This window comes from Nannobrachium achirus (genome assembly GCF_963921795.1).
Source record: "Nannobrachium achirus genome assembly, chromosome: 23".
Taxonomy (NCBI): Eukaryota; Metazoa; Chordata; class Actinopteri; order Myctophiformes; family Myctophidae; genus Nannobrachium; species Nannobrachium achirus.
The window spans coordinates 20,971,396-20,988,339 of record NC_137830.1 but is presented as its reverse complement, the minus strand read 5'-3'; the positions used below and the strand labels follow the sequence as shown (position 1 = coordinate 20,988,339).

At 43.4% G+C, this 16,944-nt stretch overlaps 1 protein-coding gene across 2 annotated transcripts in view; it reads right to left on the bottom strand.

Moving 5' to 3' along the window:
• The window catches only part of dock4b (dedicator of cytokinesis 4b), a gene marked incomplete at both ends in the record, with an annotated part of 311,706 nt that overhangs the window by 16,769 nt on the left and 277,993 nt on the right, over positions 1–16,944 (bottom strand). For both annotated transcript variants that reach the window (XM_080753915.1, XM_080753916.1), the window contains 6 exons: positions 910–1,022; positions 4,302–4,383; positions 8,012–8,132; positions 10,793–10,914; positions 11,531–11,650; positions 14,240–14,323. In XM_080753915.1, the coding sequence (XP_080610041.1) occupies positions 910–1,022; positions 4,302–4,383; positions 8,012–8,132; positions 10,793–10,914; positions 11,531–11,650; positions 14,240–14,323 (642 nt within the window). The remainder of the gene's footprint in view (positions 1–909; positions 1,023–4,301; positions 4,384–8,011; positions 8,133–10,792; positions 10,915–11,530; positions 11,651–14,239; positions 14,324–16,944) is intronic.

Genomic DNA, 16,944 nt, shown 5'->3' with positions numbered 1-16,944 from the left:
GACCCATAAGAATGTGTCCACGACCCACAAACGGGTCCCCACCCAGTGTTTGGGAACCACTCCTCTACCCTGAGTTACCCCAGTCTAGCACACTGGTTCTCAACCTGTGGGTACTAGGGACCCCAGGGGGGGTCACCAAATTATTTTGGGGGGTCCCCAGATGATTAACTTAATGTGTAACATTGTTTTCTCACTCAACAGTAAACAAACCAACATAAAGTTCAAGGGTATCTGCACATTTCTAAAGTGACATTTTAAGGACTTTTAAAGAGGTGGTGCCATAGTTTTGTACTTTTTCTGTTTTTCATGTGTCTAGGACCCCCTGGTGTGGTTTTTATGAGAAATGATGTATTCTCTTGGTATTTGTTTGTTTTCTCTTGGAGGCTGCCACCTTGTGGTCAAAAGTGTCAGTTAAAAAACACAGATACTAAGTATGTCACAGTATCAACTCCTCCCCTAATTACCATTCACCCAACACTGTGGGGTGTGGCTAACTTCAGCTGGGTCACCACCCACCATGCATACTTAATGAACTGGGGGTGTGGCCACATAAAAACCCAATTTTAACTCTTTCTGTATACTTTTTTGGAAAAAATCTTCCTCCTAGTATAATCATAATACCTGATAATCATGTTTTAGAGGGGGGGAAATCATGGCACCACCTCTTTAAGACCTTTTCTAATACCTCTAAAATGAGAAATTAAACACTGGCCAAATTGTCAAATATTAGAGACAGAAATTGTGAAAATAGCCGATCTACATCCTCACAGCGCCTCGCAATGCGAGGCCAAAAAGGTTGAGAGCCACCGGCCTAGCAGAGTGTGCTGGGATTAGGGGGGTCCTGGGAAGTGAGGTCTAGTACAGTAGCAGATGAATAACGGAGGAGGTGTGTAGTAGCCGTGTGTTAACCTGCGTGGGGTCCAGGGGGTTGGGGAAGATGGCGCTGACCGGCCTCTCTCTTGGAGACAGACAGCTGTTGTTGTCTCTGGAATGCTTGTGTTTGTCCGCCATCTGGGGCGAACCTGAGGGGGTGAAGGTTAGCACAACACACACACACACACACACACACACACACACACACACACACACACACACACACACACACACACACACACACACACACACACACACACACACACACACACACACACACACACACACACACACACACACACACACACACACACAGCGTTAGACTATTACCCGCAAACACAGGCAATCAGAAAAGGCCAATCTCTGGTTGGTCCCTGTGAGGCGGTCCAGCATGCGTTCTGCCTCACTAGCTCCACAACATGATAAATGGGCCACATCCACCCTCCACTCTTCCCCCACCGCCCTCCTCTCCGCTTCATCCCAAGCCCTCCTTCTCCGGCCCCACGTCCAGTGGTGTGAACTAACTAAAGTCCATTTTACTTAAAGTAGGACTGTCATCTAAAGGGGTACTGTCACTTTAAAAAGTCATCTTAAAATATTAGTTAATATGTTTATGATGTCATTGTGAGAATGCGCAATTAAAAGCCAATCAAATTAATTGACTGTACTTAGACTACTTACTGTACTGGTCAGCTGCTGTTGGGGGGCGAGGGGCAGATTACACTGTGACATGAGTTTCAGACTATTTCAGACCGTTTTCAGAGAGACCATGTCACCTACTGTATCATACTATTATAATTTCTGGGCGTGTCAGCGGGCCTTTAAAGGGATATTTCACTTTATAAGGTGCTGGGAGTGAAAATTATGAATATCGTCACTGTTAGGCAAAATGATAATTTTATCATCTAATCAGGCTTTTATGAACACCGGAACACCCTGAACAGATTTTAATTTGCTTTATTCAATATTTAGATATTGGTGCAAATGTTATCAGGCCCTCCAGGCCCAGGGCCTCTCCCCATACATACCCATTGTAACTTCAAACTCCATTTTAACCATGATAGATTCATTAAAAACACCCATTATTTTCTCGGTTGACTCATACATGATCAGACCGTGTTTTTTCAATAACTTTTTTCATTTATTATTAATAAATAACATTTGTACACCCTCACAGTTTTTAAGGGTCCATTTTGGTTCCTAGCTATCAATCACGGACAACAGACAGAGCATACGCACCCTGTCTCCAGTTAGAAACGTTTAGATCAGCAATAGATCCTGTCCCATTAGTGGCTGTGCCCCGCGACAGCCTTGGGATGGGGCCATCATACCAGCAGCAGATAGCAGGACCCCCCCCCCCCCCCCGATAAGAACAGTAATTCACCTGCACTCTTTATGGGAGAGACAGAGGCAGTTTTTATACGGGGCGGGCGGCCAGGGGCCTGCTGGGCAGAGAGGGGAGGGAGCTGGACCTTTTCACGTCCATAAACGTCCCCATATATTCGTATTTTTATGAGGCACATCGGGACGGAGACACATCGGCACGTCTGTCCGAACGTGTCGAGATTAAGAGGCCAGGGGGGAGGGGGGGTGGGGGAGAGAGAGAATTAGAGAGAGAGGTGACATTCGATATTTTAACTCTGGTTAAAATAGAGGTAGGATTGGTTGCAGAGGCGTAATTTCAGATAGAAATAGGTGGTGACATAAAAAGAAGTTATCGCCCCAATACTAAAATAACGAACGCATTGAGCATTTGTAGATTTTCACTGTTTCTTTGGTAGCGAAGAGAGAAAATGTTCGTCTAAAATGACATTCCCAAAATAGGGATGTCACATTGTAAGTGGTTAATTAATGAATGGGACAATATGCATAAAATAACTGAATTTGAGGTTAAATTCATCAGGGGTGGCAATTGCCAATGTCCTGATGCCCCAAATGACGCCCCTGGTTGGTTGAGGTTACGACCAGACCGGAGATTATCTGAAGGGTTAAGGAGGCACGCTCCAACAAACTAGAATCATGTCATTCTCTTGTTCTCTCTCTCTCTCTCTTTCCCTTCGCCTTAACTGCCTCTCTCTCTCCCCCCCTTTGTCAGAGTGCCCCTCTGCAGTGTTTGTCTCACCATATAAGCAGGTTTACTTTACTGTGGATTTGGTTAGTAATGAAATGTGTGTTGTTTTTGTTCTGTCCATGTATTTTGTCTTGTCTACTCTGTATACATGTAACGATTGTAACATGCATTTATGTTGGGACCCCCTCTAAAACGAGATGGCACATCTCAAGGGGTTTATCCTAATAAAGAAATCGGCATATTACATTTTTCATCTCATTTAGTATTCTCTCTCTCCTATTCTCTCGCACTTTTCTGTTGCACTCAACTACCTCCTGATGTCTTTTTTCCTTTCCTGTACAATCTGTAGCTGCAGATGATGAAGTTACCAGGTGTGCGGTTTTCTAATATTCACGTTCAATGATTTTGTGATGCAGACGGCTTCTGCGAAAACAAGCCCAAAAGAAGCTGTTTACAAGCGACTTTAAAGAAAAACAGGCCAAAAATCACTTATAATAAGCAGACTAAGCAACACTATGTTATGTGGGGATGTCGTCGCAGTCAGGCGGAAACCTGACGGTCCAAAACCGTTACCTTACAGGAAATGGATCCAGCTGGATCCAATGTAGTTATTAGACACAAGCACTTTTTGTTGGTTGACTATTCATTAAATCCACAGACAGACAAAACATCCGGACTTGCGCCGCTGCTCCAATCCGCACCAAACATGGCACATGACAATAGTCACATTTGGGGCCATGTGTAGACCCCAGCGGCCACAGGTCCCCTGGATAGCAGCTGCAGTGACAGTTACTTCAGAACCATGGGCTGCAGCTACAGTTTACTCAGGACCATGGACAGCAGCCACAGACATCTCTGTGCTAAATGGTAAATGGTGCATTTATAATTATATAGCGCCTTTATCCAAGGCACTTTACATAGATTGTGCATTAAATTCACCCATTCACACACAAATGCATACACCCATGATGGAGGAAACCATGCAAGGCAACCAACCTGCTCACCGGGAGCAATTAGGGGTTCAGTGTCTTGCTCAAGGACACTTCAACAGTAACTATGGGGGAGCCCATGATCGAACTGGGAACCTTCCGGTTGCCAATCTGCAACTCTACCTTGTAGATCAGCTATTTTAACTACTTCTTAATTATGATTATATTTAATTTGTGGAATTTCTTAGATGTTTTTGATACTTTGTGTGAAAATGTATCAAATTCTATGTTTTATTTTATTTTTCTAGAAAAAATGGTTTACTCATTACTTTGAGTCGTGATCCATACAATTCTGTGACCCACAAATGGGTCCCGACTCCCGACCCACTGCTTGGGAAACATGTGGTGTGGAGCATGCTCAGTCTTACCTCTGGCACTGGAGGGGGCGGAGCTGGTGACGTTGGGTGAGGCAGAGTGATTGGAGCTGAGACTCGAGGTAGATGGGCTGGGCTGGAGGGAGAACCACAAGAGAAGTATGTCACTATCGTCACCATCACCAGGGAGGGGCGTCACAAGGAGGGGGAAAAGTGGGGGTGAGTTACTAGAGCCCAAGGTGGAGGGGCCTTAATCATTTTTATACTTTAGCTATTGAAAAATAGCAGATATACAAGCTCGCAGCGCGGCACTGAGTGCTGTGCTGCAAGCTTGTAGATCTGCTATTTTTCAAAAGTCGTGAAAATGTGTGACAATCTTTGAATAAATATGTATTCTTTAAGCGAACATTTGTAACTAAAATTTTGCTTCTGGGGGGTCCCTGGAACTAAATATTTTGAGATGGGGGTCCGTGGCCAAATACATATCATTTTGGGGGTCCTTGACATGAAAGTTTGAGCACCACTGACATAGAAACATAGGTTTAAAAAAAAAAGAAAAACTTTAGAAGGATTTGAAATATTCAAAGACAAATTGTCAAGATTTTTCCAAAAATAGCAGATCTACAATCTCGCAGCTTGTATAGCTGCTATTTTTCAATAGTTAAAGCACAACATAGCCACAACATGGCATAACGTAATAATGCGTTCCCAGTCTAAATGGTTTAACCCCCCTCCCCCTATGAAGAACATTCATGGGGGGCCCGCAGTGAATCCAGGGCCCAGAATTTGGTGCGACACCCCTGTATGTTACTAACATCACCATCAGGGACGTGCAGAGAATGTTAGAGTGGCAGGAGCTGACATTTCTAAAAGGGCATTTGGTGAAAATATTGAAAATAGCAGACCTCCGAGCTCACAACTCGTTGCAGTCGGCTATTTTCGGTACTTGATACTTCACTGAACTATAGTTTGGACAAGGCAATTCTCTTGAATGCTGCCTTCTACTTTCACCATAGTGAAAACTGCATTCATGGTGTGGAGAGAGGGCACTTTTTACAGACAGGTAAAAGGGCAGGGGCTCAAGCCCCCTTAAGTTTGATGTCTATTTGTGCACGTGCCTGATCACCACCACCATCATCAAGTACATTTTTGAATGCCGTATAGCAGGGCTATTCAACTAAATTGTCCAGGGGCCCACATCTTCAGAAACCCAAGGGGCTGGACGCTGGACTTTTTTTTATGTTTAGAATTCTTCTGCTGTTTTGGCCCCGCCAGTTGAATAGCCCTGCCGTATTAGCATGTCACACATTGTGGCGCATTGTGAGCTTGCAAATTGGCTATTTAAAGCATTGCAATAGTTCAGGCGGGCATAGCAGTCAGACTGTTGCCCCCGCTTAGTCACCCTCCAACCTCATTCACTACTATGTCAATATGTTAATATAGACTTCTGCAGCTTTTATTATATCTGTGTATCTTGAGTTATGCCGTGGAAGCGTTAAATGTTATGTCCATATCAGAGGCAATACTTCAGAGGTGGTTCGTGATCTTAGATTATGTCGTGCTTGCGCAGATAAATCTGTAGTATCACAGGAGCAGAGCCACATCCACATACATAGATTTTAAATTCAATCATCCTCATCATCATAGTCGTAAGTGAACAGATCGACGCCAGAATCACAAGAACACAACACTGCAGCACGGAACAGCGCGGCTGAGCGCAAACATGCCGTAATTTATAGTCTACTGGCGAAGGTTAACGGGGCGAATCCCAAGTGGAGTGTGGTTATTATTACATTTCCCCACGATCAGCCGTACTAAGTGCAAAGGCGTTAATGGGATCCGGCAGTGCGAGTCTCCCCTTCATTATCGCTCTCAGTAACTTTGTTCAGAAAAGTACCAATATACTGTAGCAGTAACTTGTGAAAAAATATGTGTTGGATTGAACAGAAAAAGAGGAAGGATTTATTAATTTACCCTGGGGGGGCTCGGTCGATATTTCAACATAACATTTGTTTTACGTCCCAGTGTTTCGACGCGGGTGAATGTTAACCTGGTTAAATGCTAACCTGACGATGCTGGTGAGAAGCTAACCTGCCGACGCTGGTGAATGTGAACCTCTATGCCTAAACCTAACCCAAACCCTAACCTCAGTAACCCTGACGCTGGTGAGTAGCTAACCTGCCGACGCTGGTAGTCAAAATAATGGGATATAGAAATAGCGAGATTTCCCCGACTTCATCAGTCCTTTGTGCCGCTTACTATGAGAATGCAAAACGATGCACGCATGGGTCAGCCGTAATCGACTCTCTGTTACCCAGTGGCATTATGGCCTTGTGTGACCATTGTAACATCCACTCTGATGTCACCTGTTGCGCCACCATGAGGCCGATTTTTGCAAAATAGAAAGAAGAGGAAGTCCGCACACTGTTCCAATGCTCCAGCGACAAATGTATTTAAAGATGGAGACACAACGTTTCAACCCTAGTGGGTCTTCATCAGGTATGTTGTGTCCCCTCTTCTTTCTATGGTGCGTATTTTTGGTCCAGCACCTGTACATTTTTGGAGATGTGCGTGTTTCCCCCTTTGCTCTCGATTCTTGCAAAACACATTTTTGGACACTGCTCCTACATATTTTTCCCTAAAATCAACAAGTGTGTACATCAGCATGGGCCAAGACACACGTGTGCCATGAGTCAGCTAAACGTGTGCCTTGAGATTCTGACGTGCCTCCATAGAGCGTATGAGTAGGTTGGTGTATACAATAAAATAGTGTAACCAACAGAAAGAGAGAGAGAGAGAGATTGACAGAAATAGAGAAAAAGACATTCTCTTGCGTTCGTGTTCTGTTTTCTTATTAATCACGACGTTTCCAGCTGCTCATAATTTAAAGCAATTACCAATCCTATTATTTCGATGTACAGCAATGGCTTGTTGAAATGCCGACAGTGTTCTTTTTGTTTTCTGATAATCAAGCTGAAGTGAGAGGCAGAGAGAGAGAGAGAGAGAGAGAGAGAGAGAGAGAGAGAGAGAGAGAGAGAGAGAGAGAGAGAGAGAGAGAGAGCATTAGAAAGAGAGAGTGAGGCAGAGTGAGAAAGGAAGAGTTGGAGGAGAAAATAAATGATGGAGAAAGTGAGAAATACAGAGAGGTTAACAGGGATAGAGATGGAGATGTTGGTGGGGGGACAGCATAGAACAGGGTGCCGTGGCACCCTAGGGCAGTGTTTCTCAACCACTGTGCCTGGGGACCTTTGGTGTGCCCCTGAGAAGGGTCAAGTGAAACACTGCCTTAGGGTGCCGTGATACAAGTCCACTGTGCACTGTTACTTGGTGCGTTCTTCTTCGATCTACACAAATAGCTACAGTATATTTTCGTCCAGGCCTTACCCCTTATCCCTAAACTTCTTTGCCTTTTTTATATTTTGAAAAACATTTTAAAATACTTCAAATAACCGATCTACATCGAAACGTTGTAGATCAGCTATTTGAACTATTTTAATGTTTTTCAAAATAAAATAGTAACAGTTTAGTGATAAGGGGTAACGCATGAACGAAAAGAGCGCCCAAAATCTCTTCACCAAAAACAGCAGATCTACAAGCTTTACATTGTGACCCACTGTACAGTAAGCTTGTAGATCTGTTGTTCTTGGTGAACGTTCCCCACAGAATAGGGAATAACTGGCATAGAAAGACAGACGGACGGACGGACGGACGGACGGACGGACGGACGGACGGACGGACGGACGCGTGAACAGAGGAGAAGTTACCTGCATATTGAAGACCTCGTCCGAGCTCTCCGACTGGCCAGTGATGTTACTGACCTCGTTGGAGGCCTGGGACGACAGCGATGAAGACGAGTAACGGTTCACCGCTGGATAGCTGAGGGGGCTGTCGATGAGAGAGAGGTAGAGAGACAGAGAGAGAGAGAGAGAGAGAGAGAGAGAGACAGAGAGAGAGAGAGAGAGAGGGAGAGAGAAAGATGATTATCGTGGTCGTTCTTAAAGGTGTTGTAGTACAAACAGTACATTATGTCCCGCACCACTGCTAAAATCCACAGTTTAACCCCCGAGACTGTAAAAAAGTTACACTTTTACACTCTCTGGGTTAAAGTGACACTGAGGATTTCTGCTGTGCGCGCTTCGAGGGCATTCACTCACCGATAATAGACACAGCAAAACACACAGAGAGAGAGAGAGAGAGAGAGAGAGAGAGAGAGAGAGAGAGAGTGAGAGAGGTGGATAAACACCAGACAAACGGGGAGAGAGAAGGCAAAAAAAGGGGTTAGTTCAGTGAAAAGATGATGATGCCATCAATCACATTTCACCACTTAAACCCTCTATGAAACAGACTGGCATGCTCTTGTTTCTTCTACACCAAATCTCTTTGCCAGAAATAGCTGATCCACAAGGTTTGCGACGCATCGGCAATTTCATTTTAAGTTAAGCCTCGCTTATATTTTGCCACGCAACGGCGTCACTCTCTGTTAACATCCGATGCGACCGCGTTGTGAGCTTGTGGCTTGGCTATTTTCAGCGAGGGACACCGCTGAACAATGGACTGTGAATCGTGCATATTAGTCGTGGGCGAGACTAAAGCAACGGCCCACATAAAAATAGCACTGCTTGGCCAGACATAATGCAAAACACAGCCTCGATAAGGCAGTGAGAGACTGACACAGCATGTGTGAACCCTGTGTGTGTGTGTGTGTGGGGGGGGGGGGGGTTGTGGAGTCCGGATATTGCAGGCAGGAGTGTCACACCAAATTCTGGGCCCTGGGTACAAGGATTCACTCACATGTTGTGCTTTAACTATTGAAAAATAGCACCGAGTGCCGCACTGCAAGCTTGTAGATCTGCTATTTTTTTTAAATTGTGAACATTTTGTGCATTTTTTATTTTTTATTTTTGGAAATCCTATGTTTCTATGTCAGTGGTGCTCAAAATGTTTCATGTGAAGGACCCCCAAAATTATACGTATTTGGCTACGGACCCCCAGCTCAAAATATTTAGTTCCAGGGACCCCTCAGAAGCAAAATTTGTGTTACAAATGTTTGCTTAAAAAATACATATATTCAAAGATTTGCACACATTTTCACGACTTTTCAAAAATAGCAGATCTACAAGCTATGAGCTTGTATATCTGCTATTTTTCAAGTATAAAATAAATAAAGCCCCTCCACCTTGGGCCCCAGTAACTAAGTCCCACTTTCCCCCCCTTGTGACGCCCTTGATTGCAGGTAGACAGGATGGCAGGGTCGCTGGGCACACACACACGTACACACGCACACTCAAACAAACACACACACACGCACACACGCACACGCACACGCACACGCACACACACACACACACACACACACACACACACACACACAGTATACGCCCACCAGTCTGGCACACATAGGGACAGCTCTGTGTGTGTGCAGTGTCCCTGCCGGCGCCCAGATGGAGCCACATCGGTGAGGGAAGGCGGGGAGGAGGAGGAGGGGGGAACAAAAGAAGAACGCGGGAGGTCAAGGTGTTAAAGGTAAAAAGTTCAAGGAGAGAGAGAGAGAGCAAGCAAGTTGGGAAAGAAAAGAAGGCAGGATGAAGCCAGAGAGGAATGCCACGTAAAGGGAGACACAAAATGACTTTTGGATTGTTTGTGTCGGCTTACATAAAACATATAAAGTAATATACTGTTATCGCTATTGGACAGAAACCTTGTACCCCCATATTTCGTTATTTATTTTGTTTTGATGCCGTATAACAAAAATAGCCACAACGAGACGCGCAGTGCCACTTTGTGAGCTTAATATATGTTTAAGGGTAGGGTAAGTAATTTCATTTAATTCAAATAATAACAAAATGGTATATAATGTTCTGATAGTACCAGTTACTATAGAGTGTTTGGTCCATATTTGGACTTCAGCCTCATCCCATGAGGAGAAAAAAGCAGGAGAGGAAGGCCCAAGCCTTTCATCTACATGAAAACTGAAACTTAATTGAAATCACTTACCCTACCTTTAAACAATAAAGAGGTATTAACAAGAGCTTGTAACTGAATACGAAAAGAATCATCAAAACTATCCTTTTCTTCGCCAAGTAACAGCTTTGTACATACAGGGTTTCTGCCCAACAGTGAAGACATGTATTTGTATGCATATTATGTAAATTAATCACGTAAGCACATAATACATCGTCACTGTTGGGAAGAAACCTTTTATGTCCAAATTTTCATGTTCAAATGCATGTATTCTTTTTCAAAATTAAAGCCCTGCTTCATCATACAAAGGTGTCGCACAAAAGTAGTGAAAATAGCAGAACTACAAGCAGACTTGTAGATCGTCTATTTTCACTACTTTCATTTGTTTTTTAAATAATAAAAAAGCAACGGTTTTGGACAAACAGGGTTTCCACCCGACAACGACGATAATTATGTTTCTTTTTAATGAGTCCTTTTTGACCAAACTCTTTTGTGTTGCAAAAAAAACCAAAAAACACCACATTCAGCCACGGCCAGTCGATTTCAACGTCTGTTGTGTGGAGACGGCGGGGGGGGGTTCTCACCTGCGCCTGGCAATGCCTCTGCCACCCTCCGGGCTGATGATGTTGGGCACCGAGTTCCTGCACGCACGCGGGCTTCCGTTGGTGAAGTGCACGGGGCTGGCACGCACGTACGCTGGAAACTCCTGAGGGGGGTTGCAAGCGGAACGTGAGGAAGTGATGGCGTGGGCTCGCTTGGCGCGCCAGCATGAATTATGCAAATAGGAAGACGACTACACATGAAGGGAGGGCTGTACATCGGGGTCCACTGGTGCACAACGCCTGGATACGAGGACCACCAGGGGTGCAAACCGTGACTGGTTGTTTAAATGGAACCAAATACTAGGGATGTTCGATATAGGCTATTTGGACGATATCTGATTTTCTGATATTGTCCAACTCCGATACCAACCGAAATATATACCGCTTTTTTCACCAAAAGTAAACTAATTGTCAACCACTTGCACTTCAAAACGATGTTGCTGAGCGCGTGTTCAGACCTCACAGATGCGCAACAGACGGTAAAACCAAAAGGTTACGCTGGAGATTGTTGTTTAGTCTAGCATGTTTAAACACTGATAACGATAATTTTCCGATAATACATTTTTATGCTAATATCTGCCTATGATATCAGGAGGCCGATAATATCGGACATTCCTACAAAATACTGCTTTACATAATCACTGAAACTAACGTATTGTACAGTACTCTTTTAAATGCTTATAAGGATAAGATGGACTAGTGGTATCTTGGGTGGTCTACCTGTATGCCAAGGCTGGATTTCATCAGGTGGAACTGGTCCACTAGCTTCTTATGCAGAGGTCTCATGTCCTGGGGGACAAACTTCTCGTGCACAGCCAGGCCGTACTCCAAGATACGTGCCTGTGAAAAAGACAGCGGAACCCCGTTGACATCTACTGCACAAAACAAACGGGAGAAGCTTAACTCACTGAACGCCATAAACGTCTATTACGTCTTTGATCCTTAGTGCCACAAACGTCTTTTACGTCTTTTTAATTAATCAAAAGTTTTATAATTTTTTCATAATTGTAATTTCAAAAAAATCGCTCTAGAAGTTAGCCATGAGCCTCCGTGACCGGAGCGATACGGCCGATTTGACTGTAGCACCAGTGTAACACAGTCCGACGGGAAATCGGTATAACCGAACATTGGTTCCGGCCGTTTAAATGTTGTCTTAAAACGTTCGTTTATACACTTCCCGTGCTTCCCTGACGAACTATAAGTACTCCAAAAACTCCGAAAAATCACACGAAACCAGCGGTGCCATCCATTTGGCGATTGCTATCCTTGATCGCGATCGCCAGGGCTCTGAAGTGTGTAGCATGCTAGCTAAAAGGCCTGGCCAAAATGTAAACAACTAGGCCCAAACCAAAAAAAAGATGGACGTCTTCTTCCTTCTTCTGTTAGTTGATCAGATAGTAGGAGACCACCACCTGGTGGTTTTCAAATGCCATTGCACTCCAGATTACACACATGCCCAATGACAGCATACACATATGATGATGATCAAGACATCTTACACATGTTCTATTGAAGCCCAAATCTAATGATAGGATATATATATAAATATACATGTTTTCCTTTGTAAGAGGGGTAGTGTGGCTTTCGATAGAAGCATAGATTTATATATGTAATTTAAGTACAAAATATGATTTTGGCCCCCATAAAAAGGCAAAATTAAACAAAATGGCTGGCACCAGTTTTGTAGATTTTTAATCAAGGGTGGCATTCAGTGAAAGGGAGAGTACACCCCCAAAAAGATGTTTTTTTTTTTCCTATTGGAGACTTGAATTCATGATATTTTTTAGATTTTGTCGTATTCCTAAGCCAATAATTTGAGGAGACTCTTTGCGTCTCCATAGGGAACAAAGCAGGCTCTTTGTGTCTCCATAGGGAACAAAGCAGGCTCTTTGTGTCTCCATAGGGAACCACTGCTCATCAAATTATTGGCTTAGGAATGAGTCAAAAACAAACAACTCAGGTCTCCATGGGGCGAGTAATTGATAGAAAATAAGTAATTTTTTTGGGTGAACTATCCCTTTAAACCCGGTTCATTCTTCATCGCGGGACACAAATAGCGGTCCTACAAGCTCGCAATGTGTCGCATCTGCTTGTAGGTCTATTTTTTAATCAATTCAATCAATTCTAAAAAACAAATGAATAGGTAGGTGAATACGTAGGTGAAAATGAAAGAAGGCTAAAATTGGTGTATGGAGCTCTGGTCTTCTGGTTTTATTTGGGGCTGCTACCTCCTTCTGAACCCTCCTTCTGAAGATATATTTACATTTTAGGGCCAGAGTATATAGAGACAGGAGGAGATAATGGGTGAGATCGATGGGAGACTTTTTATCGATCAGTGTGATTAAAAAATCTTTTTAGATATTGTCGTTGTCGGGCAGTATTATTCTCCAAGTTTAAAATGTGTATGTTTTTTTGGTAAATTAAAGCCCTACTTCATCAAACAAAAGTGTCGCACAAAAGCAGTGAAAATAGCAGATCTACAAGCAAAGAACGTTGTGTGGTAAACTTAGAGCAGGGGTCTAAGATATGTAACCACTTGAACCTTCAATACTTAATAAACTTAACCTTTCACTCTGTACTTAGTGTGCTCTTTTTTCCCCTCTACACCAAACCTCTTTGCCGATTTGGCTATTTTTGGCTAAAGATCTCAGAATATGGACGTTAGGGATCAAGTAGTTAATATAAAAAAGGAGAAAAAAGGTTTCTATCACACAAAGACTTGAAGGACCCCCTGTAGTAACTCTGAGGACCCCCTAGGGGTCCCGGACCCCTGTTGAAAACCCCTGACTTAGAGCAAAGATTAAACTAATTTCACATGTTAACGGGAGAACGGGGGGGTTAACGGGGGGTTAATGGAATTCATTTTAGGGCAGAGGGAGAAAAACGAAATCCCAGAGATTCACCCGCTGAACACTTCAGCGACAGGTGCAATATGCGCTCAGTTTCATCAGACCGCATACATATATGGATACATTAAGGTCATACATATGTATGTGTGATCATAGTGAGATGCGGCGGCAGTGTAATGTTCAATGTTCAGCGTTTGCGCGGCTTTGGGGAAGGAGCTGTGCTTGCAGAAGTTGGATTTTCCTTGCCCGAGGAGCTGTAGCACAGAATGGACTTACATCATTTGCGTATATATAATAGCTGCATATATGTATGCCGTTATAATGGTGCCGCGCCGTGGCTCATACACATGAGGTTTAAGAGACATTTATTTTAAGAAAGGGAAGCTTAATTCTGTCCGGAGGGAGGACGGGAGGGTTGACGGAAAAGTATCATGGAGCTCCCGCCGAGTTGGGAAAAAAAAAAAAAAAAAAGAAATCCCCCGTGGAGAATGGAATACATTCAATTCCTCTGTTGATTATTTTACAGCATCCATTTGGAGTTAAATGAACCAGAGACTGGTTTTCGTCCGCCATCACTGACCTGCTCGAACATGAGCTCTCTGAGTTGTCCTATCTTGTCCCCATCCTCTGGGTGGTTCAGGATGTAGTCCTTCACAAAGAAAGCCTGGAGGGGGACAGAAAACACGCACGCACGCGCACACACACACACACACACACACACACACACACACACACACACACACACACACACACACACACACACACACACACACACACACACACACACACACACACACACACACACACAATTAGACAAGGGCGCTTTAGGGACTCGCAGTATACCTATGCAAAGCCAAAGGTGCAAAGAAAACGATCACACTTTTAGAGTTTAGAAAACTTTAGATCAGAGCATTGTTGTTGCTGTTGCAGAGGTGGACAGCATATTGTTTAGCATTATTCAGTGGTAGAATTTTAATCGTTATGTGAAGTAAACTATTCCTACATCAAGATTAAATTACGATAAAACAATGTAATAAAAACACGCATCAGCAATGCACTCCCAGAGGTGTTGAGTCGTGTGGCTCGCCACATTTCATTTGGTGTGTCTCGCAAATGAGTTTGTTTTGATGTTTTCACATAATACGGTCACATCATAAAGTTCACTTCCATCCAGAGCTAGAGTAGACGGTTTCTACGTTTTTTTTTTTAACCCATTTAGAACGGGTACACATTTTGTGTATCATTATTTTATGCTTTAACTATTGAAAAATAGCAGATATACAAGCTCACAGCGCGGCACCGAGTGCCGCGCTGCGAGCTCGTAGATCTGCTATTTTTGAAAAGTCGTGAACATTAGAATTTTTACCCGATTCTATCTTGTGTCTTTTGAATCCTTCTAATTCTAGGCCTAAATGGGTTAATATGATAAAAAGTTTCCACTGCCATTACAAGGGACACGCCACCATTTTGTGAGGTCTGCTGGGAAAATAAACTGATTGTAAAATACCCGCCTTGCATTTGCCAATTGTGAAGCCAAGTCTAATTGTGTTGTTGGTATCACTCAGTGAATCAACATTCATGGCTGGTTTGTAAAAGCCTTCCGAGTTCAGACTGGTTTAGTTGTGCAGTGATGAAGCCATGTGGGTGGTGAAAGAATACAGAGCCAAGGAACACAAATTGAAACAAATAAATAAATAAAATAAAATTGCCTGGAAAGGAGATTAGAAAACGATCTCACACAAAAGTGAGCAATAAATTGGAACCAAAACTGTTGATGAATTCACACAACCGTATATGGTACACTTTGCCTCGGCTCACAATCACATACTGTAGGTAGACAATTTGATGAATTTCTCCAAAGTGTCAACATGGACTCCGATTTCCCCAGGATTCAATACCACACCTGATTATGAATCACAGACTTGCTTTAGCACACAGTTCCCAAACTTAAAGTCGATTCAAAAAGAGGAAACGGAATGGGATGAGAAAATGCAGCTGTGCTTTGAATGCCGGTCGTCGCGTTAGCGGTAATCGCTAGATTCGCCGGTGTTTACAGTCGCCATCAAAACACAGAGATGCGTCGGCGAGATTTTTCGAGGCGTGCGCACATGGAGGAAAGAGATGATGAGCCAATCAGAAAGGCCCCGTCTTGCAATCTCGTCTCGCAATCTCCTTTCAGATCTGTCACGGCGAGAGAGGAAGGCCGGAGTTCACAGGGAGAAAAGAAACAAGAAGGACACGGCTGTCTATCTCCGAAGATGAGTCGAAAGAGGAGAAGCACACTGCTGCTTCAAAGACACGCACGCACGCGTGTTAAAACAAGTGCATGCACACAAACAGACTGATACAGAGATGCAGTTAAATGCTATACGCAAACACAAAGATGTGCACACAATGACCTTATGGATATGTAGAAGCCCCCCACCCCCCCCCCACCCCACCCATCCACCCAACCCACACACAGATCTCAATCAATAAACGGCATCTGAGTGTGACTTGCCATGTCTGTCGGCTCCGGCTGTCAAATAATCAGAACAATCTTTAATACCAGACAAGAGCTGTTTCTCTGAAGTCTGCATCTTCACAGAGAGACCTTTTGGTTGCTCTACACCTACAAACACACAGCGCTCTCCATGTTCTCCGCACACACACACAGAGGATCTGACCTTTTTCCCCTGCTCCAGCTTCGATTGTAATGTCAGTGATCTAAGCTTGTATATGAAAATCACGACGGATAAGTGTCGGCTAAATGTCTATCTACGATGTCGATAATAATACCAAAAAGAGGGACGTGGAGAGGAGATTAACCCATTAAGACCTGAGGTCTAATGTACAAATGCATTCTAAATCAGGCAGTTCTCACAGTGCTGCGAGCTTGTACTATTTTTCAATAGCCAAACTATAAAAAAATAGCAGATGTAAAAAAAATTGTATGTCGCACGCACCACTTTCTGAGCTATTATAGTATTGTACAATGTGTTGATACTTTTACTTTACTTGAGTATTTCCATTTTTCAATACCTCTACATTATTGGAGGCAAATAATTGTACTTTTCACTCCACAACAATTATTTGAAAACTTTAGTAACTAGCTACTTTTCAGATTATTATTGCAAAATATGCATTAACCTACTGAATTGAGACCTGCTTTATGAATCGGCTACATGAAATTGTGATTGAAAGACCATTTCCAAGACATTTAGAAACGTTTTGGAAAAGACTTGAGTACAGAGTATTTCTATATTGCGTGTGTGTGTGTGTGTGTGTGTGTGTGTGTGTGTGTGT